At 35.8% G+C, this 24,808-nt stretch overlaps 1 protein-coding gene across 1 annotated transcript in view; it reads right to left on the bottom strand.

The window, feature by feature from the left end:
• Positions 1–24,808, bottom strand: part of LOC107084435 (netrin receptor UNC5C-like) — a 233,701-nt gene that overhangs the window by 5,909 nt on the left and 202,984 nt on the right. The window contains exons 8-16 of the mRNA XM_015374274.1: positions 21,885–22,076; positions 16,523–16,740; positions 15,497–15,632; positions 13,739–13,826; positions 8,285–8,453; positions 6,238–6,471; positions 3,493–3,642; positions 3,190–3,354; positions 382–560 (exon numbers count right to left, since the gene is read on the bottom strand). Coding sequence (XP_015229760.1) covers positions 382–560; positions 3,190–3,354; positions 3,493–3,642; positions 6,238–6,471; positions 8,285–8,453; positions 13,739–13,826; positions 15,497–15,632; positions 16,523–16,740; positions 21,885–22,076 — 1,531 coding nt within the window. The remainder of the gene's footprint in view (positions 1–381; positions 561–3,189; positions 3,355–3,492; positions 3,643–6,237; positions 6,472–8,284; positions 8,454–13,738; positions 13,827–15,496; positions 15,633–16,522; positions 16,741–21,884; positions 22,077–24,808) is intronic.

Here is a 24,808-nt window from a genome sequence, read left to right as displayed (position 1 = left end):
TATATATATATATATATATATATGTGTATAATTGTAGAGGATAGTTTGCAAGTCTTTTTGGAGTATATCCGTGTATCTAAACAGCCACCATGCAAAAGTTAAACAACTACAGAACTTAAGAACATTAATTAGAAATTAATATAATATAATATAATATAATATACATTTGCAACCATCAAGAACAGATAAGTGAAAGTAAAATGCACAGTAACCTCAGTGTTCCATTCCAAATTAATTACACTCTGTGATTTCATCAGGCAGCGGTAAATTCTGTCTCTGAAAACAATTGTCTGAGCACATAATTAAAAGCCAGTGACACACCTAAGGCGATCAAACAAAACAAACAAGAAGTAAACAAATAAAAATAGATGTGTGTGCTACCTGTCAAGGTTGAGTTTGTGAGCCAGCATCCTCCAATCGTTGCCTCTGGTCTGTGGTGCATCCAAACTGCCACACAACTTGTGTCTGATGGATAAAGGAATACGGAAGGCATTAGGCCCCATTAAGGTTGTGATATTACTGGCAGGATCCATCAGGGACGTGTCTATGCACTGGACTTCCTGGAAAGATGACAGAAGGGGTCATAAGACCAAGTATTTGCTTTGAACAATAACTGTAAAGATTTAAATGGAACTCATATGTAAAGAGCACAGTTACACTTAGAAATCCTCGTTAAGTATAGGCATGGCTATTAATATCTATCCACATGGCAGTTCAGCTAAGCATATTTCAAATTCAAATTTATCCAGCCATATCCTTTTAGCCAAAAGCTCTACTCATCTCTCTTAAGCTTGTCTTCCTTGTGGCCAAAGTAACACAGGAGACGCTTAATCAATACAAAAGCAGAACAAACACGGGAATCTGTAGCCAAGTCCCCTCTCTCCCATGTTGCTGTCAATCTCCATCTGTTTCTAAGTCGTCTCATTATTCTAGCATTCCTGAGCTGAAAGGAGACTACATACTAACAAACATGGCTTGGCAGAGGGAAACAACAACTGTCACAGTTGATGCAAGCAGCATCTATTTGCTGTGTCCACTAACTCTCTTTTTCTACCCAAACATTCTCTGAGGCTAGGGACAGAGGGACTGATGCAAAGGGACATTGTGACCATATGCTGGAATGATAAATGCTAAGGACCAGCTTTGCTTTCAGTTGTTCAACGCTACTGGATGACTGGATGATTTCAAAACATTCATTTATAATTCCCTGTTTGGTTTCTTAACAGTCAAACATAGAGTGCACATTTTTTGTAAGTCCACTGTAAGTGTGGCCAATTTCAAATTGATAAGCCCACAGTTTTTTTACACAGTGGCATTAACAATTTCTTTCAAGATCAACAAAAATTTTAAGCGCTCTACAATTTCAAACCCTAGCACATAGCATGAATACATATTTAGGAGAAAACACAGCTGTACATAGTATTTAGCTGATGCTCTGTACTGCTACAGAAAAGGCGCTTTATAATGAAAGACAACTTAAAGGTATAGTGGAGGATTTTCTTTTTTCTAGGTGGATTATCAAAAAAGTGGTCCTCCTCATTGACAATTATTCTGGTGATATGTTTATGTAAGGCCATCCTACGTGCTCGTCCCCTGTTAGCTATCTTTTTTTGCGCATGTGCACTTTCAGGCGTATATGTGCAGTGAGCAACCGTTTCGGACAGTCACTGAAGTTCACCATTCTCCCCGCAGTTCTTTGAAAATGTGTCTACGAAGTGAATGAGAAGATAAGAAAGGCCTCAGAAGAGGCAGATATATGCCAAAATGCTTTGCGCAGAAAGCTCTCCTCGCAAAGCATTATGGGATTTGCTGTCGCCATAGGCTGTCGCTACCCGACAGCGGCGACCAACAAAGATGGCGCAGGCAACGAACAGTGGAGGAGGAGTTACGTGACCAACAGGGAGAAAAAGGTAGTGATAATCTGTCCAAAAGGTCAGTTAATTGAGTTTGCTATGAAGTTCACTATATATTCCCCACTCTATATAATGATTGAGGGATTTAGGCGTTAGATGTTTGGACACAGTTTACTTGTATGAGCTTATTTAATATTTAAATCCTCAAGTCTTTGATTTTTACCTTGAGCGAACATAGGAATGGTGGGCGCTTAATTAAAGGTATAAAAATTTATATTTTGTGTACATGCAGGCTAGAAATGTCCAAGTTACATTTTTAATACTGCGCATGCTCAAGACCATTCTACCTGCTCTCTTGCTCCTCAGGGGGAATATCTATCAAATGTGCATGTATAAGCGAGCAAGAGCATCGTCAACCTCATGCACACTAACTTGGCGAAAGAAGATAGTTACATTGTACTTTGTTAGATTAGCCATTTGTAAGTTTTAATCCACCACAGCTCACTGGATATATAAACACTAGTAGAGTGCTTGTGCTGCAAGAGGAAACTAGCAGTGACATGGCTTGCAATGACATGGCATGCACAGTGGCATAAGGGAGCACATAGCAGAGCTTGGATTAGGGGGCAATCAATAGATAAAATAATTTGTGTATGGTTATAAAAGTCAATCCACAAAAAGAGAATATCTTTAAAAGTAAAGCCGTATGTTCAATTTTAAAAGAAAACAACAGGTTACATTATTATTATGCCAATCATCCAGTGAACAGGGGAACAAAATAAGGGCAGTTTTCACACTTATTTCAATGTGGGAAAAATCCTTTAGTTTATATCCAAAGATTTAAATTGCAAGACTTAAAAAAGGACAAAAAACCCCACAAAAAAATGCAAAAGATGTAATGTTGTTCCTATTAGTTGCAGCAAGAAAAATCTGACATAAACACACAACTCTTTCTGTGACTTTTTGGTTACACTCTCACACAAAATCAAAGCAGAGTTATTCTCGTCACACAATGGAACCTGTAGCAGCATCATGAATGATTGAGCAGTGCCACAGACCCATAACAGAAACCTTGCCTCAGTGTCAAGAAAAGGAGAAAAAACATTGTGACTTTAGCACCTTTTACATAGGAAAAAAATAACTGGCAAATAAATAATCTACAGTGTTACTTTGTAAAGCTGTTCTGCTTTTTGAAACCTATCTTCTGCAATTAACTTGCACAAATAGTATTAGCATAACACATCTGAGCTTGCCTGTTGGCATGCACATGCTGTTTGTCTCGATCTGCTGAGTATGTAAACATGTAAATTAGTCTGAAAGCACTCTAAAAACTTACCTCCTCTAATGTGCTGCTGATCTGAAAGATTTGCCCTTCTCCCTCTACCTGCCGCACACACAGCTTGCAGCTGACCTCTGTGGTGGCTGAGCTCAGTCTCTCCAAAGTGAAGGTACAATGAAGAGTTCTCTGACAGCCACTCCATACTTGGTAGAAAGGTATCTCCTGCAGAGCATGCAAAGAAAACATACCATAACATTGCATAATTCAGCATTGCATGTCCAAGCATTCCATGTACAGTATACTACATTGGATGTAGTGTATTATTAGTTCTGTGCTGACTCCTGTATAGATTTCTCTCACCTGATATTTTGCGATAAGTTTACTTTTCCACTGTGCATGTGGCACATCATGAATCGACAGTCTCAAATTATGTGTGCTGTCTTTGAAGTTCAGAGTCTTTGGCTCATCCAGTAGCTTCCCTCCCATTTGGGTCTCCATTTGAAGAACCTCCTATGTACAACGAGTAGTGAGAAATAAAGAAAAAAAAATCAAAAAACAAACTAATTTATAATTCATCCACAGCTTTGTGTCTCTTAATATCATCCACTCATAATTGTCATTTGTAAAACATTTCACAAAAGATTAGTCTTGTGTAATTACTCCCTACAATGAGTGATAAACTCTTGAAACAAATGGGAACTACTGATTTAGATGGTATCACATATTTAACTGGTTTTGTTCCCTGGATTTAATCGAGGCAGTGCAGCAAGACACATTTTTACATTTTTATCTTCATATTAATTTTAAAGCATTATTTAGTGTTTTACTCAAATTTATAATGTGACAAATGGATAAACACATTTGCTTATGGAAAGTTTATTTTACTTATGGCCTAAGCCAAAATCGTTTTAATCACAATGACCTTGGAAAGACTGCCTGCTCTTTCTTAACTTTGTATCTGGACAACAGCAATTCCCTGTATTTCAGTTGACCTCCAAACTATATAGAATATTGCTGCTTAATGATAAACCATAATAAAATGGATCACATCAGTAGTTGAATCCCGTTTACTTAAACTTTTAATACATATTTTATTTTTATTTTTTCTGTCATGTTTATGGCATCTTTTCATTGTGTTGGTGTATTGCTGAGTCTAGGGGGTCTCCAATCAACTACTCTCTGAAGAGCCCAGGTTTAAATATAAGCACTGGGGGGATTCAGCAGTTTTAGTGGCAGCTCCTAGACTTTGGAACAAACTCCCAGTTAAACTAAGACTTAAGAAATAGATAGACTTAAATGCTGTTTAATGCTGTTATGCTTGTGTGCTTTTTTTTTTTCATTTTATTTCACTCATCGTAAGGAACTTTGGTTAACCTAGTGATAATTGCAAAGGGCTATAAAAATTTCTAGCATTATGCTTCTTAATGCTTTAATAACAATGTGGCTACTGAGGTAAATATTAGAGGTGAAGAATATTTAAGTAAAGCTGTAGTGTGCAGAAACATAAATATAGACCAATTATCATGTCAGCAATTTTTACACTAAAATATTGAAAACAACATACGTTTACTTCAGACACATGTTCTTAGAATAGAAAATGTAAGATTGTTTATAGCTATCAGAAACATTTATGATTTCACAATTATTATTTAATCTATTATCTATTCATGGCTTTAAAATTTGGGTTGGTTTTAATTTTTTTCTATGATTCCATTCACGTTACAGGTTCTTTACAAGAATCACAGTAGGTATGGGACTAAGATGGCCAAATCCTGACAAAAAGAAGAAAGCTGTGTTGTGTCTGTATTGTCTTAATAACAGGTGACATACCTTGGCAAATCCATTAACAAGTCTACCTGGGGCCATTTTGTTTTATTTACAGCTAGTTAAAGACCTCTTCAATAATGTTAAACATTTGGCAATAAAAAAAGAATTGAAGGGGATATGAACCTATGAATGTTGGCACAATGTTGCAATGAACATTCAAGAAGAAAATAAACCACCAGTGTTACAGCACATATACCGTTGAAAATTTAAATCTAAATAAGTATTTTCTTCTCAAAATGTTTCCAAATCTTCTGTTATCAACTCCTTTATATGTAAAATCAACCTTAAACAATGGAAACACATCAGCTAGAAGAAATTCAACTTTGCCTTAGTTGTTAGTTTTTAATCATATTTCAAGACATAAAGAGATTTTATCCAATACAGATGTCTATTGTATATTGTGAAATAAGCCTTACTTTGTTGTGTCTTGCTACCATTTTAAGGTTATCCATCACATTTGAATTGTTAATGAATTGCATGGTACTATTTTAGACACATCAGAGTATACAAAAGTAAATGCAAATAAGGCTAACGTCTGCAGGCTGTTGTACTGTGGACAAAAAGATCAAATGAAAGAAAATAAACCCTAAGATACTGTCTAAGTTTTTAAGAGCAGAAATTAGACATTGTTTTTTCTCCATGATCAATCTTGGACAAACTTCCCTTTGTCTGCTCTTAAACTTAAGCTAACCCACAAAAAAACTTTTCATCATTAAAAGTCAGCCTTTGAATTTTGTTTTCAAGCAACAATGGTTTACTTCAGCTAGTCCAACTGAGTGCGTGTTGATGTTTACGCGATTATGTGCCTGGCTGTGTGCCGCAGTGACACTTGACTTATCACTGCGCGAATAAATTACCAATGTTAATCTCCCATATCAGATGGCCCCTCCGGTGCTTTGAATTTGTTTAAATTTCTAATGCATCTCTCTTCTGACATTGCTTGACCCTGTTTTGTTTACTGCTTCTTGGCGCATCTCCACAAGACGAGGGGTGAAGATGCTTCTGCTCATGACTTTATAAAATCCATTTTGTTTTAGCTGTATTGTAGCTAATTTCAAATGCAAATGATCAGGAAAGAATATTAATATGAGAGGTGAAAAAGAAAAACTCTTCAGTAGTTTTCAAAGCATTACAAAATCCTGGCATAGCTGTTGCTAAATTGTATGCCGTGCTTTTGAAGCATTTGTGTCTCAATAGAACTAACTAAGGTATAAAGTATTTAAAAAACATTGTTTTAAAGAAACTGAACTTTTAATACAGTTGGTTTTTAGAAATTACCTTAAGTGCATCCTGAGTGTCATCCAAACAATAAATCCTGATGTGATAGTCCACAGTTGTACAGGAGACAGGCCCGAAAACAGCCAGTTTGAGCCTTTTAGCGGCCGCTTTGCACATTGACTGGCCCACCAGGCAGTACGTGCCCAGTGTCTCTGTCAAAATGTGACAAGCCTCTGAGTCCATCTGCACATAGCAGGGGGTAGTAAAGTTTTCCTCTCCCACCACAACAACATCCTGCAGGGAACACACACAAAAAGACAAGTCACAAGATTTTTCTTTTATCTGCCGGTCACGATTGTTAAGTAAACTGTAATGATAAAAGTTGACCAAAGCAGAGCCTTCATTACTGACAAACATCTGTTGGGAGACATTAACCTACTATAATAAGCCAGTGGCAAAGAAAACTCATTATTGACTGGATTTAATACAGAAATGACTGTTTACTATGAAAACATCTTCTTTTACAGAAGAAACAGTGAGGGTTCACAGTAGATGGCAATAATTGTACACTTCTCTGTAAGATAACCAGGGCAATTTTCTTTGCTGTAGAGCTTATTAACAACATTTTTAACCTTTATTAGAACAGTTGTACAGTAATTGTTGAGTATTAAGCAAAGGAAATCTGTGAATAGAAAACAGTTTTTGTCCAGTTTTCTTGCTCCCAATTTCATTTAATGATTTCAAAGTAGGCTTTAAACCAATGCTCAACTTTTTTCTTTGATATGTTTATTTGTAAAATAAAGATACAATATATAGTTGGCATCATTTCTTACCATTGCAAAAGTTTAAGAGGTAATGCTACATTTGCCTCTACGATATATGCAAACCTTTTTGCTGCACACTCTCTCTAAGCTCCTCTTATATGATGGCAGCATCTTTAGTCACACTTGTGTTGAAAATTTTAAGGCCATGCCTGCAGACAGCAGCATAGTATGGTAACGTGGCCTATATGCACATGTGATAAAACCACTTGCATCGATTTGCAGTTCATGTGGCATTCTGTTTCTAGAGATGAGCTGAATCAATACAGAGAGGTAAGAAAGCAATATGGTCGGAATCTGTTATTACTGGTAATCACAACCGTGGCTGCTGCTTCTGATACGAGGGGAATTCAATTACCTCCCTCCACCTGTTTTGGCGAGAATTTCTGATGGGAAATAAATGTATAACAGTAATGAGAGAACCCCCTCTCAAAAAAAAGAGAGACCAACTTTATGATGAAATTCCATTTTCATTTTTATTCATCTTTATTTAGTCGGCTCTGAAACCTCTTCTGCCGTCACCCCTCACAGATACGCACACAAAGACGCACACACACTGAATCTAATGCATGGCTAATTGTGCAGAGACATTGTGTTGAGCTGTGATAAGCAACAGAAGACAGCATACGGGGGCCTGGTTGACACAGTGATGCTGCAAGACAGCCTTATCACCCACACCCACACACAAGGACTGACACACATGTGCACGTTTACACATGCAGTCTAAGTAATACACAAGAAATAGATTGCTGAGGTAGAGACTTCATGCTGAGAGACATGTGAAGGGGAAAGAAGAAGGGAAGAAGAAAGGGAGGGATAGACACATAGGAAGTGAAATGAAAGAAGAGGAGGATAGAGGGAGCATAACAAATTGCCTCTGATAGGAGTCTTCAACCCCCTGCTTGTCTACTAGCCTGTAGGCACTTTCTGTTTACCACATTCTGTCTTCCATTCTTCGTTTTCCTTTCCATTCCACACCAGCTACACACCATATCTGTGTAATTCAGGTTATTTTTCTAATGTGAGTGTCTGCATGTCTAAGCTATGCGTATTCATGAGCTCATATTAGCAATTTGGCAGAGAACAGGTTTAGCTCTACAATTATTTATAATATTGGTTTGTTTTGACTAATATTTAACCACATATGCTCATTCACATCATTATATCTACATTAAGTTGAATTATAAAACCCATCTGCTCTATAGATGAAACTTCTGCAGTGGAAGCACTATAAAGGAATTTAACATAGAAATGCAGACATTCCTGGTACAGAGTTGGGAGCTTACCTCCCATTCTCCCATGGGCAACTGATTCTTGAGCTGTATGAGCCAGTCCTCATGGACATTGTCTGCACAGTGGTGGATGGTGAGGATCACTGGTCTGGTCAGCAGGACACCTGGAGGTCCACAACTCACCACTGGGCTGAGAACTGTCTGAATGTCTTCAACAGGGGGTCTGGAAATGATAGATAACATTTGTATCAAATTAATGAATAAAATGAGAAGACATCCAGCAGCCTGGATATTATAAAAAGGTTACTGAAAATGAATCGGAAAATGCGTAATTGCTGACTTTGTGATTTGGTTCCATGATGTCCCAAAACTTTTTATGAAAAAAAATAAAGCAATAAAGGAATCCCTAAAACAAACTTTTAATTAGATCTAATCCTTTCAATTATCGCCTACTAACTAGATATTCAGTGATTCAATACCTTTCTACAAACAGCTACACACTATGACTATTTACATTTAAAGTTGCAGCCCAAATATGTACTATTTTTTAACAATTTTTATTCAAATATTTTAGATTGAAAAGAGAAACTTGTGTTTTGATTAATAAGACACATATATCAATTTTTTGGCATCTATGCCTGCTGATTTAGATATTTTTGGCTTTAAAATAATAAAAACACAAATCTATTTCCTGAAAGAACTTAAATATTACTTATAAGTGATAACATTTTTCAAGAGAAATATTTAAGTAATGTTTATAAGTAAAAGTTTGACCTACTAAAAAATATGTCATTACATTTCCCTGCATGCTTAATACTTGGCCCTGGCTTGTTTTACATGAATTATTGCCGAGACAGAATCTCCTCAGGTGTTAAGAGCAGATCCAATAACCTTATTTCAACAAGAATATTGGGTCCTGTCTCTTTCAGCTTCCTTCTCAAGATGCTCCCTAGTTTTTTGACAGGGTTCATGTAAGAAAAATGTCTTTGACCAGTCCACCATAGTCGCATCATGGTCATTACAGTATTGGAAAAATTTGAAGTATGAACAGATAATAATTCCTGCAAGAAAATAAAATCATCATATTCATAAAGCTTGTTAGCTAAGGGACAAGCTTAGTGGGGATTAGATCTGAGGATTTACGTGTCCAACAACCCCCAGATTAGAATGTCGTCCTAAACATTTTTTTTGTTATACTAAATGGTGTCACAAGCTTCCTACTTTCTTCCCTTCATTGTGCTCATACATAGTTTTCTACAACACTTCTCTGACTTTAATAAAACAAAATAACCTAAACTGAACCACCATGTCTTCCAGAGATTCTACCAGTTTGCGGCGTCCAGGACGTACAGCTGGTTTACAGTCATTTCTCATTGTACTTCCCTTTGACCAGGACCTGAAACTTTTATCCAGCTTTGAGGGAGGATCATTTGAAAACAGAGGTAAGGTGTTGGTGGCGCTTTGGAGCTCAGAAAGGAGCAGTGGGAGTTCAGAGCAAGAATCAATGCAGAGAGAGTACCCAAGCTGGGCAGAGGTAGCTGGCCGTGCCCTGCTTCTGGGATAAAGGAGCAAGAGGCAGGACAGAGAGAGCACCAGAGCAGGGCAGAGGCAGTTGCTGACTGGGACCAGCTCTGGAGCTACAAGAGAAGGACGAATAATGAATAATTTAACGAACCTTTTAAGGGCTAAATTAATACAGATTTACTCAAAGTCATTCTCAAACCTCTAAAGAGCATTCCTTTATCTCCACTGTACTGCTTCACCCTTCATCACAGCCAGATTCCTGTCCCTGATTGTTATCGCAATCCATAATATGTCAAGCTTTAGCTTTCACTGTATTTGCCCTAATCATGCTGTTTGCATACCTAGGAGTGCAGCTTTTACATCACTTTTGCTCTTAAATATGCGTCTAAATAGGGATAACATGTCAATACCGTTACATGATTAACATTTGCTGTTTAATTAAATTTGTTAAATTTTTATTTTATGCTTTGGTTACCTAATTAGTAGTATTTCTTCATTTTCTTCTGTGCCTCAGGTTTTTGATTGAAATATTCCTAATAAGTCAATGTTGCTTTATATGCTACAACAAGTCAATTTTCTGAAAAGAATTTCATACTACATCCACTCACTGAACTGCCTCTGCTAGCCTGTTCCCACCTATGGGTCTTCTCCATAGAGCCCCTCCATTTACATAAAAAAATTGACAATGACTGGATGAACAAGAGTTAGAGTTTGGAGCATTTGGAATTACATGGATTGGTTTGTTATCTGTACTGTCATGGTTCTCCAATTTTAGGACTCTGAGTTTTTAGTTTTCAGTTATTAGTTATTCTGTTTTGTTGATCTTCGGTTTATTTTACATTATATTCAAGTAATCTTTAGTTACTCTCTGTTGCCCGCTTGTGCTTGTCTCCTTTCCCCCTGGCTTCCTTCTAGTTAGTTCCACTCACACCTGCTCTTTATTCAGCTCATTAGTCCATCCTTTGTTCTGGTCTCCTTATATACCCCACCTCTGCAGTCATTCAGTGCTGGTTCCCTGTTGTTGTGAATTGCTTTCTCGTCTCTGATTCCCCACGTGAGTTTTCCCTGATGTTTTTTGGATGTCTGTCTCAGTTGCCCTATTAAATCTACAAGAACTCATCTCTGCATTTGGGTCCTCAAGCAACTTAACCCCCCCCTTGCTGACAGTAGCAGAACTGAACATCGGCATCCGAAACACTAAAGTGAGGACGAACAAATTGATTTTTCAAACACTTTATTAAAAGAAACTGAGAACTTTATATTTACTTGTATTTTTACATTTTTGTGTGTCTTTGCTAATCTTTGCTTGTATAAACACTGTTACTCTTAAAAGTCACCACTTGATAATAGAGATTTTATTTTTTATTTTTTGTACAAAAAATTCTTAAGTCCATATGGTAATTTTGCTGCAAAAATGACATAACTGTGCAGGAATTTATCAGAAGGTTTAAATTGTAATAGTTGCAAAAACCATATAAAAATGTCCTCTATAAATTTGCTTTATTAGGAGAATAGTAAAAATCCTGTTGACTAGCACACATTCGGCTCAACAAAATGCATTATTGAGTTTAACTATTAAATTCTGATCTAAAGTAACTATATAAAAAAAACAGACAGAATACATAGAATGGGTAAATGTCATTACTATAGAAATTATAAGGGCTAAATAAGCTTGTTTCGGTAAGTAACCAAGCAACGACAAACAGCAGATATTAATTTGGAGAATAATCGGTACCATCAGTTACAGCTGGACACAGTAGTTGCAAGCTAACAGGCATAAAGAAAAAGATTGCAGTTTCTTTTTTTCTTTTATGCTATTATTGGCACTAAGATGACTGTTTGTATGTTACATTACAGGAGTAGATCAGTTGTCTGCTATTGTGTACCTTGTTTAAAATGTATAACTAATCAAAATTGATTCCATTATCAATTATCATTTAGAGACCCTCTATTGTCTATAAATCTCAAACTGAGCATGTAATCCTCAAAGTGAGTACAAACGACCAATTCAGGGTAATTATTAACCGTTACGCCCCATGTTATGTCGGATCTAGAGTTTAGAGATCAAAGTTTTATCTCACTGTTTTCATAGGGTGCTGCTTTTTATCAGCAATATTGATTCAATCACTACATCTCAACATCGACTGTGGCAAAGTTAGCAGGGGAAGGTGATTAAAGCAAGAGTTAAACAACCTCACTTCTCAAATATTGCCCTTGAGTCTGTACCTTTGAGGATTTGAAGGTTTACTGAACATATTCAGTTTATTACCAAAAAATACTCATAACTCTGGCAGACGGCGATTTTAAAATATTTCTACTCAATAAAGAAGTTTGTTTTTTTCAGAGATAGGTATCTCTGAAGTTAAAATAAAACGATGTAAAATGGGTGCCAATTATATAAAGTGTTATTTTGTATTATATTTGTTGAAAAGTAATAATAAATAAAATACCTATATTGACATTGAAGTATTTCCACCCTTCAAGGGATTGCTGACCAGCTGTTCAATTGCTTCGATTCTGATCATTTCCTTTGGTCTTGATTTGCTCCCTGAACTAAATAAAAACTTGCCAGACCACTCCAAAATCAACATTTTAAAATTATATCTACTCAAATGAAATTCACCAATATGAAATGAAAAGATTACAGTTAACCTTTATCCTCCAGGGTTAAGAGTAACTTTGGGCTATTTAATGTTTACATTATTTTTTCTATTATAATAGAAGCATGGAAATATGTTGTTTAAGTTCTATGTGTGTGTTTGGTGGTGGTGGTCTTTGACTGAACTAATCCCTTATGTTATCATAAAGTAAGGCACAAAATTCTTGCTTGCCAATTTATTGCTGAGGTACGTCGATGAAACTGGCCTTATAAGTTTTGCTTGCCAGTTATTGACTGAGATGAAGTCAGAGGACACAGAAGTTGTTTGACTCTTACAAACACTACCGCAAGTAGCAGAGGTCCTAATTATGTTCGATCCACATTTATTGAGAGATGCACTGGAAAGATCCAGAGACTGAGTTTTTACTTCAGACTGTGTCTTTTAGTTTTACAGAATCTTTAAAGTTCTACTTACCCAAATCATTATTAAAGTGCATCTCTGTTTTCACATGAACCCACGTTTGTGTCGTTGCTTTTAAAAGACTGCAAAAGAAATTGAGCAGCTTCCAAAACCAATGCGTGCAGTCAGCTTTCAAAATAAAGAGTAAAACTACAAAAATCTTCTCCCCAGTATGCTGTTCATCACAAAAGGTTCAACTTCAAACATGTCAGGATTTAGGAGTAAATAATTATTATGCAAGTAATAGGATTACAGTAATCCCCAAACTAGCCACTAATCTGAGTTAATGTGCAAAAACACAAACTACATCATTTACGTTCAAAAGCTTCATGTTTGTTTTTGGTCCCAAAACACCATAAGGGAGAAATGTAAATCTGTTTTTTTGCACGACACTCTGCCTTAGTTTGGTCTATATTTGGCAGTTTTGATGTTAAGCACCTTATATTCCACTATACAGTATTTGCTGTGAATTAGATATTGAAGAAAACAATGTTAATAGATGAAATACTACATAGATTGTGATACTAATTGTTTTATCATGATGTGTAAGACAAGCTGTTTTGATTAGCTCATCTCAGTTCCAGTGCTAGAATTGGTTTTTGTTTGGTGATACAAGGCAGTTGTATTTATTGTATGTGGACAAACCAGGATTATATCTATGATCAATAATTATACAGCATATAATAAAAAAAAAAATAACATAAAAAAAATACGTTCAATCTCTTTCTGTCCCTTATTTGTAAGATAGTATACAAAACTTTGATACAAGCATCATATAAGCATGCATTCATAATAATAATAAAAAAAAATTTAAGTAAAACAGAGAAAGAGTGGGAATTACTGTACACTGTACCATGAGCAAAACGGTAAACCAAAATTTTAGTTGATAAGATCTGAAATTTACATAAATATGTTCAAAATTTACCTTAAGTTGTCCATTCTGTGAACAGTGACATGCATCTCATACACTCTACCCTGTGGGACGGCACCTGCTGGCACCAACAAGCTCACACCTGCAGGAAGGTAAGTGTATACGGTAAAACAGACAAGGCAAAATAAGTTTATTTTTACATAAATACATTTCTCAATGCACAACTGAATCATTGAATGCACAACCAGCCCCTATTCTATCACCTTGATAAATGTTTTTAAAACACAGTTTTTAAAGGCGTCCCATGTACTACCCTCTCTTTGATATATCATCAGCTGAATATGCATACCGTAGAGTTTAAAACTGCTTCATATCTCAACCGGTTGCATTATTCATTATCTTTGCCAACTTTCTTCTTTAAAAAATTACATAAGAATACTAAAGAGTAGATAAATCCAACAAGAATAGTTCAGATTATAGAAAAAACCTGAACAAATATTTGATCCTCTTTAATACACTGCCCACAAGGGAAATCATTATTCAAACAAGAGCAATATTATTCTTTGGGAACAGAACAAAATCTTGTCCTTGTGGGGATTTCATTTATTTATCATCATTATTAAATGACTATTCATTTTTTCCCCCTTTAAAATATTGTTTTACTCAGACATAAAGGCTCTACATTTTACACTCTAGTTTTGTGTTTTAAAGATTTTTTTCTGGCAGTGCAACTGAAATGACGTTCTGCTGGAAGTGCTGCCGTACCTTTAAAAAATTGTAAACTTTTCTTTTAATAGGCCTGTACTTCTTTTATTTCTTTAACACAATAAAGAACTTAAACTGCAGTCCAAATGATAAGACTAAGATGGATGGTAAGGCTCTAAATAAGGTCTTTAAAGTGGCTTATTGGGCCGTTAAGTTCACTTGAGTCATTGGTCCTATCTGCTGTTCAAATGAACCCACATGTTGGTATCTTGAGGTGCCAACATGTGAATTAATTTGGATAAGTATCTCAAGGTTTCAAAGACAACACAACAGACATATGCAAGAGGAAATCTGAAATTAAACCCTAAGTGTTGTTTTTTTTTTTATAGTATCTTTGAATCCTGTCTTAAAAGCCTATTCTCTTCCCATACTGCAAATTGTCTGCTTACCATACACAAGCCTATCCCCATCACCCATCTACAATCAACTACAGTCAACATCACTATATATAAACCTAAAGTCGAAGTCAGGGGAACAGACTATGTCAGGAGAAATACATTTCAACCAACATAGGAGACTAGCCTGCATCTGTACTGTAGGTCCAAATTTAAAGTCAAACAAAGCCCACGCCAATGTAACAGATGGATAGACACCTTTAGTGATCCACAAGTTGTAGGATTAAACATTGTGTAGTTGCCTTTCACCGAAAACCTTTCCCCTGAGTTTTAATTGGTCAAATAATTTTGAAGGAAGTGATGTAATTGTTTTGAAGGGAAGTGGCTGATTGTTTTTTTTTTTATTAAAACATTATAAAACACTGCTGAAGCAAAGGGGTTGTTATGCAAAAATGTCCACTATTTAACTGAAGTAGACTAAACATTTTGTTTTTATTACAAAATGTGAATATTCAAAAGAACCTTGCCTATGATAAAGTTCAAATTATTGTTCAAAATAAAACATATTAATGAATTATTGTTACTTTTTCAAACTGATTGACAGGTTTATGCCATGGTAACAATTTCTGAAACTGTTATCTATCTACATTATAGACAGACAGATAAGTTAGATTCATTATAGATTTATATAATGTTTATTCACAAAGTTAACCTGAATTGGGTACGATGAGGTGTCCTCCCTGACTATTGAAGGATCCATGGGCAGTGCAGGAGGGATCTCTAGTCCGGGCTAAACTCTGGCTGCGAAGGTTCAGGGTGTCACTGTTGTCCAAAAGAGACTGTGTAACCTAGGAATAATAAATGGCAATAGTCAAAATGACAAAAAGATGTCGAGGAAGACCTATGAGATGAGACATAAACTTGTATGTATTGAGTGCTACACCAGATACTTAGAACTATCCATCCATGGAAAAAATAAAAATATATATTCTAAACTATGTAATGCTAAAAGGCACACACAAACATATGTAAAATAAAATATAGAATTCTATAAGAAAGGTTACAATTACAACTAAAGGATTATAAAGATTTTCACTGTCCATGGCAACACTGAGTTAGTGTACAGTATGTTTCTACCTTTAGCTGCTCTTGCAGTTTTTCTCTTTTGTTCTACACTGCAGAAATGTAAAATGTACTAGTTTACATCCAAACCGGTGTTCTGAAAAACTAGATGCAGTTTAATGCATAAAGTGTGACTTCAATAAAAACAATCTGATTACAAAAGTGAGGCAATTTCATCTATTAGCCACAGCAGGTGATTCAAAACATTTAAGGTAAGAAAAAAAAGCAATTATACTATTTAATGCACCATCACCATCATCATCATGTAGAGATGAGGAGCTAAACTCTAACATTGCCTCCGGTCAGCTACTGTGATGAATCTGGTGGTGGCTTCATCTCTGTGTGACAACTGGCTCTAGTATGCATGCCATGTAGTTGTCAGAGCAAAGGTAAGAAACTGGGGCGCCAAACCATATGTATACTAATAGTGTTTGCTTTTGTCTTCCACCAGAGACACCTGCATTTTCAAATCCAGTTTTTTTGTACTGTTATACTATAGACAATATCTGATGTTTTTCCTGCCAACAATAAACCTTTGCAGTGAGAAAACATTAATATATGAAGATTTAAGATTGTGCCTCATATCTACAGTATTAGTGGATGCATTTGTAACTACCTTAGGAGACAATTTTGAAGTGAAGTCCCCACCGAGGTCATCTGGTGGTGTGACCAGACCTGATGAGTTATAGACTTTGATCTTCAAGTTAGGTAGAGGCTCCAGGAGGGGGGAGTTGGTCATTGGAATTTTATCAGACACATCATGAAGGGCATAAACTGGGCCACGATACATAGCAGCTGCATTTGTCAGGTCAGGAGGTGCAGTCAGTAGATCAGCTGAAATGACATGACAAAAGGGATAATCATTGAATTAAATCTGATACAAGAAAGAGAAGCAATATGGCACCTGATTCACCAAGGACAGTGATGGGTCGTGTTAAGTAACCTTTTTTCAGCATTACGCGAGTCGAAATTGTTGCAAGATCATTAAGTCAGAGTAAGGGCACTAACATGAAGGTAGGCATGACTTCTGAGTAATATGAAGCTGGTAGGATAGCAGAGCAGTAATGATTTGGATTGTGAATTGGTCATAGTGATTTCACATGTGGAGCTGCTTGAAGGAGGCAGTGAGCAAAAAAAAACAGCTATTAAATGAAATAGGAATGGCCTTAGATTTGCTCCAAGTGATTGAATAGTTTCAAGTTTGGAAAACATGTTCATTACCCCCAGAGTGAGGCCTGCACCTTTTTTTTTTCTACACAAAGCAAATCAAATCATCACCATTTCTTATGTTAGTGCTAGTGACCTTCCTTTGGGGCAGACTGAGATGAAATGGGTAGAATGAGAAGTGGACGACTTGCATAAAGGGTCTCAGGGTTGGGACTTAACCCCACACCCCTGCATTAATGGCAAGCCTCTGCATTCAGTGACACACTCCACCATTTCTTTCTTTTTAAAAAAACCTGCCAGTGCAATACGTTTCCCATTAAGGAGAATAAAATTACTTGAACTTGAAGATGCATTGCCCAAAGTCTGCATTTTCAAGAAAGAACTCACATTTTCAGCATATAAACATGTAGAGTGTTATATTAGCTGTTTTAGTTGCGTGAATGTCAGCTGGACTTTCCTAGATAAATAACTTTTTGCCATTTCACATTAAATGATGAAAGGACTGGACTGAACTTGAATCTGACTGAAACTATTTGACTATTTGTACCGGAATAAGCTAATCTCAAATTTATCAAATTAATCTATAGCTGAGCATTACCTGCATGTAATCTAATGGGATTAGCTGTGAATTGGAAGTATATAGGTAACAACAACTTAATAAAACTTATACTTATTCAACAGTTATTGTTATTATTATTTTTCTCTGCAGTATCTGCAGTCCATAACTGATTTCAGCAGAGTTTTTACTTGTATTTTTGAGAACCTAATTATTCCAGAATTTGCTCTTTTGAAAAAATTATTACTTATCTTAAAAACAGAAACCAGACAGGGCCCACATTTGACACATTCACTTACTGGATAATCTAAAGCTTGATTAATTATTACAAAGGTGAGCTGAGGAAGTGGGTTGAAACAAGGAAGTTAAAACTTGCTGGTTATGTTCTTTAAATAAAGCTTTTTAATAAAGTAACTTTTGCTCAACATATTTGTAATAAATATTAAAGCAGCATTTGTGAACATTTGAATGATAACTTCCTCTTTCTCGGTTAACAATGACATGCCTCAAAGCTGCACATCTTAAATGCCCTGGGTAAAGATCTCAGTATGTCACTCTGGATGTCTGTCAGAGAAGGCTACTGTTCAGGAATGAAGAAGTAACCAATTTCCAAAGGATGTCATGCAATTCTTCTTTTTATATGGTTTCAATATAAAAAAAAAATAGAATTTACAGCAGCTTGTAATTTGTGCACTCCATTACCTCACAGTTGATAAAGAGCAGCCTCATGTAATAATAAGTGGGCTGTCCAAGCAGGCTGGAGGCATAACCATAATTAACATAATCATAACTTACAAAATTTTGCTTTGATCACAGAAGGACAGTTGCCTACTGAGAACAAATCTAGCTTTGTTCACATCAGGCTCATTTATTTGGGGCATAGCATGTGAAATCCTGCTGTGGCCTTCAAGAGACACTTCCTACTTTATAGTCAGTCGTCATGACCTTCCTTTCAACCAACCACACACACACGCACACTTTTGAGCAATCAGTCATTTAGTATCTCTACATTTATGCTGTTTACCCTTAAAGTAAATGGATATCCCTGCTAAATAAGCCCTGCTGAAATGTAATTAACAAGTAGAGGAAAAATTATGAAAGAAGTAGATATATTCAAGGACATCATTCTTCATTATTAGCAATCCGAGGTCATCCCTCAATCCACATTGACATCCATTGCAATGCTTCACAGATTAAATATTCCCCGGTCTACAGTATAGCCTACACAAGACATTCAGCACGGAATATAAATATTTATTTATAGCTTGCTAGGGTTTTTACTCCCTCTCAGATCTTCCTTTCTTGTTTTAATTGTAAACAGTGAGTGGAATTCTAATCACCCAGGCTCAAATTGCCACATAAACACAAACCTTTTACTATTCACAAATAGGGCTAACGGTTTTACAGAAATTAGCTTTTAAAAAAGTGCTTTGAAAAGCCAACAAGAAAAGTCTTAGTCTATAAAAAATATGCTTCTCTTTTTAGGCAGTGAAGTCCAAAAACAGGAGTACTGTTAAATCACTTCCATCCCTTTTTGTATATTTGGATTATGACCGCTTAAAGCTGATGAATGCCAAAAAGTGATTTCCTTAGGAAATCATAATGTTGCGTAAGACCCAAAAGAGAAAACATTTTAACGAATACTTGTCAGCTATCTAAAAACAACATCCCTGAACTATACAGTTCATGTACTAAGTACTTGCTCTCTTTGTATAAAATGTATAAATTCCTGGATCAAAGCAGCATTTGATGGATGTGACCAGTCATTGGCTCATCCTTAGTCTGTCATTATATTCTTCTGCATGGTTGTTATTAGGCCAGGTGAGTTTGCAGGCCACTTAATTATAGTAATGTAGTGGGTATCAAACCAGTTAGTTTTGGAACAGCAGAAATGCACCATGTGCTGCTGGGAAATAATAACCAGTATGCCATTAAGAACTTCTTAGAAAAAAGGTTGTGATAACTTTAGACTTGCTAAGGCAAGGGGAAAAAAGCAGCAGATGACACAGCTCCCCACTTCACTGACTGCAGAAATTTCACAAAAGACAACTTGAATTAAGTTTCCTTCCACTACTCTGCCAGACTCTGGGACCTTGATTTCCAAATCAAATGGTAAATTACTTTCATCTGAAAAAAGAAATTTGGACCACTGAGAAATACTGTAGCAGTTTTTCTTCCTCAGTTAGCATACAATGATTCTGCTGTTAAGAAATGTGACAGTTGTAGCTTAGGTCATTGATATTCAAGTTTCTGAAATTATAGAATATACTGTAGATAGATATATTATAGGTTTGAAATTAAATCAAGTAAATTTTAGCTAAGAATGTTGACCTAGTGATTTAAAAATGGGGCATCTGCATCCTAATCGGATCCATAGATTGCCAGCTCAAACAGACTATCACTTTACTCTCCACGTGCTGCAAGATGCTTACTTCTCCCCAAAAGTACACTTAAATGCAAATGACAAGATTACACAATTGTAGTTACAAATATTCTATTTTTAGTTTTGACATGTGTATATTTTTTTGTTGTGCATGGAAATTGGTAATTTACACAAAATATAAGGGGAGGGTTATTTGAACTATTCAGTTAATGGTTTAGGATTTCTTTCTGTAATTTTAGTACCATATCTAATAAAATCATAAGTTCATTTCAAGGTGTTTCCAAATATTGTTTTTTAATTAGTATTGTATTATGTAGTATTTATTTATCACGTAGGGTCGGAAATGCCTTCCAGTGGTTGGCATAAGGAATGTCCCGGTTAAATATTTTCATTTCAGATACAATAACTTTGAGAATTGACCAATACTGATATTGACCTGATATGATATAAGCAATAATCATGCATTTTGTTATTCTTATTTTGCGGTGTGGAATGATAAAACAAAGGTTTGATTAAGAGATAAATACTCAAACAGAACAATAGCGAACAGCGGTATGCATGAGTCCATCTGATTCACCTATTAACAAAGGGTTATACAAACTCTAGACAGAAGCATAGTGTTTTGATCAATGTACCAATATTGGAAATTTTAAGGGCAGGCTGATAATCAATATCACGTTAGGACATCCCTAGATGGCTACACTTGTGATTGTGCTAGCATATTTATAAATGTCATCCTGCACAAAAAAATCCTGAGTTTTATAGGCAGAAATTCCATAAGAAAAAATGTGATAACCTCAGCTGCCTGATACTGTTGCAACATTTTAACAGTGAGGTATTTAAAAATGCAAGGAAATGACAAAATGACAGCATAAGTTATATGTAAAGTATTGCTCAATTTAAACATAAAGACAGATGTTGTTTTTGTGAGGGAAAAAACAACAACATCATATGTAAAGCCTGGAATCTGGGAGGGGAAAGAAGAGAGTCAAATGCTGATAAACAGGGAATTTGATTGCATTAAATTTACAGAAGGGAAGCAGTGAGAAAAAAGAAATAACAGAGAGTGGGGAATGACAGAGAGGGGAGCACAGAGGATCTCCTTTGATGGATTAGAGCAGTTTCTGGAAGAGATAGATTAATCCAAACCATCAGAGACTGACAGCATTATGGGGGCAAAGAAAATAAATGACACTGGCATAAAGGCCTTAAAAAGCATGTGACAGGTGGAATTATTTACATGAAAACAACATCACATCTGTTATTAGACAATCCATCATTTAGCAGTGTACAGTCATGGAAAATATAGTCTTTATTAGATTCTACAGTTATTTGAACCTAACTCACTTTACAAGTAGCTAGATTATTTGATAATTATTTATTAAACACAGATTAAGCCAAAATGGAAACAAAGTATGTGAAGAATAAAACACTTCATGATTGAATAGCTATTGAAAGATTTACTAGCAATATCCTGAGTCTGAATGTGTTTGCAATTGTTCCTCACATCATTTTTCAGTGTTGGAAAAAGTCTTTTTAAAGATGTTAATTCTATATAATGTGGATGTATAAAGGGTCACCTCAGCATTTCATCAGGTAAAAAGTCTGGACTTTGGCTTTGCCATTTTTTTTCTTTTACTTTTCAGGTGAAGATTGTTGATGCACTTACAAGATTGGGATTTTTTTAGAGGTGAACAATGCACCACAATGCACTATATTTGTGTTCTGCTTTGTTCCATGTCTACTGATCACAACAAAAAAATAATTATATTAGAATTTAAACATCAGCACAAAACTCAAACAATGAGTAGATGTGCAAATAATCAGCCTCTAGCAAATTTCTATGTGAAACTTTGAATATATGTTTATTACCTGATCTGGCTGTTTTTATATTCACAGACTGGAAGCCTCCATTAAGAGCTGAGGAGTCAATGATGTCGGAGTCAAAGTCCCGGTGTGTCTTGCGATATACAAAGAGTGCCACAATGGCAGAGATGAACAGGCACATGATCACAGCGATGACAATGCCCACGTAGAGAGCCACGTCATCCGAACTCGGGGCAGCTGGAAGAAACAAAAAGAAACACACAACATGGTCAATATTCCTACAGTGAATGAAGACAAAAACATTCTGGAGAAAAACACCATGGCTGAAAAAAACATCTACATCCCCTTCCCACTATCAATGAGAAACAAATGACAACCTCTATAGGGTCGAATGAAACTTTCTAACTGCCCTCCAGCTGGTTTTATGTGGTAATTTCTCTAGGCAAAAATACAGATACAGAAACCTTTCATAAAAATAGAACAGCTTGGAATCTTAAAACTTACTAAGGCTGTTAATTATTTTACAAGAGTCCCAACATCCTTTTTCAATTTGGCTGGGGCTTTAACTGTGTTTCAGTGAGAAACTGTGAAAAAGTCATTTATGATTCATGTTTCAGGGCAGAGGAAGAAACTGAAAGTTTTACTTTTGGATAATGTAAAATGGAAAAAGCATAAGCCACACTTAGAGGAATAATGAAAGAGGAGAGAAAAGGATTAAAATGGACCAGTTACAATAGCAGGGAATAAGGATGAGAAAATCATTTGAGAAAATATGTTACAGAAAAATGTAAAATAACTAGAGGAGTGAGAGAAACATAAAAATAGAAAAAGCTGAAAGATAGGTTGGTGAATAAGGCAAGAAAAGAGTGAAAAAAATCAGGTCAGCAATTAAAAAAAGTAGAGCTCAATGAATCAAGAATGGAATGGAGAGAACAGGACACAATAAAAATAAATCCTACATATTTAACAAGAAAGAATTTCGAGCCTAACACTTAAAAGCAAGAGGCTCATAATCATGTCCTCTACTGCTAGGAGGGGATTTGTCTGTAGCTATTAAGATGACATAAAAAGTATTGGGAACCTCCTTTTAATCCACCCTTAAAGTTGAGGAGCAGATAAAAGGCTTTTAGCAACAAACAGCTGCAGTCATTTGCTGAAGGACTTGTTTTTGTTGCACCAGTGGAAGCTACCAAAGTATGAACTTGATTTTGCATAAATTTACCATTTCACAAGGTGAAAAACCTTTAAAAAAACAAAAATATATTGCAATATATTTAGTAGTAAATTATAATCACAAAATTATCACAGAAATGCATTACACCATGTATGGACTTCCACCTTAATATTTTAGCACAGATCTATATCTGGTATGGATGTATATCTGGGGCAGAGAACAAATAAGTCTTCGAACCTGTGTAGGTGTGCTGTGAAATTACCACATCGAACGTGATGTGCTGACATTGATGCAGCTATACGCACATCTATCAGCCAAGCTAACCAATCTCCTCGCTTAGTGGATAGCCACAAGCTGCCAGCCCATCAGCATGACTGATGGGCTCGAGCTCTTTCTCCAGGCAGCCACAGGTGAGCCATATTACAACTACCTGCAAGGTGAACTATGATGAGGAGAATACATGACCAGCCCGCTGCGGAGAAACCCGCGAAAGAAGAGAACTTGATCGAGGCGACGTGTGTGTGTCAGATTTTTGGGGACACTCTATTGTTAAAGTGGGACATCTATAATTGGAGGTGGGACACAATTTTTTGCAGCAAAAACACAGTAAAAAATTAGCAAAAAAAGTATTTATAACTTTGTCAAAATCTTAAGAAGACAAAATTACGTGTGATTTTGCAAACATAAAAAAAGCAAACCTTTTAAACTCAGGAGATAGCACACACATATCATGAATGCCTTTGGTAGAATTCAAATGAGCTATCTTGATCTAGATTAATCTCGATTAACTCCGAGATTACACTGAGATTAATCTCGATTAAAATGTATGCCCACTACTAAGTTGTTAGCTTTAGCAAATGAATCCTGCTTTTAAAGGCCTAAAGGCCTTTTTTCCGCTCCTCAACTTTAGCTGTTGGTTAAAAAGAGGTTCCCTATACCTTTATGTCATATATATATAGATATATTTAGATATATATCTATATATACACATAAATATATTTATATATCTAAATAAATATATTTCCTTTGCATGAAGGCTAGCACACACACTCACATATGCAGGGGCAGTTACTACATACACAGAGAGGTCACATATTTTGTTAGTCATATACCACTTGAGGGAGCTGTGAACCACTCTGACAATCTCTGGGGGCCATAAGGGTGATGCTTAGTCTTTATTTACATTAAGTCCTCATGAAAATGTAAGTCACATCTAGATTGCTGATAATCTAATCTTTTTAAGATGTTTTGAGAAAGGTATGAAAATATGTCTTTCAGTTGTAAGCATTTAAAACTATTGTGTTTAACAATGATAAGCGTTTCTATCAAATGTCTATACTGTACTCTATTATATTTTTAGGGCTCTGGTGCCTATCTTCAGTGGTAACTGGTTAAGAGCCTGGATTCAACTGGATGCAGGACCACCAAAAATGCAGGTTTTTGGGCTGTGGTGAAAAGCCAGTGAACCTAGAGAGAAGTCACACATACAGAGTGACAATGCAACAGTGCTAAAATATTAATGAGTTATTATTGTTACTATTTTGCCCTTTGTGCAATCGAAAATATATTTAAATAATAAGTAATCAGTTAAGTAAGAAATTTTTATATTTTTTGGTTTTTAATAACTAAAATTTAATTATGCAATTTTGAATTAGCAATAAGATCTATAAATATAGAGCAATCTAGTAAATAGTGGCATGTGTTAACCTCATTAAGTCTCTTTAGAGGACATCCTGCTAATGTCAGCGAATCACATGACACCCACGACTTGTCCATTAGACGACAAAAAAAAAAA

The sequence above is a fragment of the Cyprinodon variegatus genome, unplaced genomic scaffold (assembly GCF_000732505.1).
Source record: "Cyprinodon variegatus isolate N-32 unplaced genomic scaffold, C_variegatus-1.0 Scaffold100, whole genome shotgun sequence".
Lineage (NCBI taxonomy): Eukaryota > Metazoa > Chordata > Actinopteri > Cyprinodontiformes > Cyprinodontidae > Cyprinodon > Cyprinodon variegatus.
This window is presented reverse-complemented; position numbering and strand designations above follow the sequence as displayed.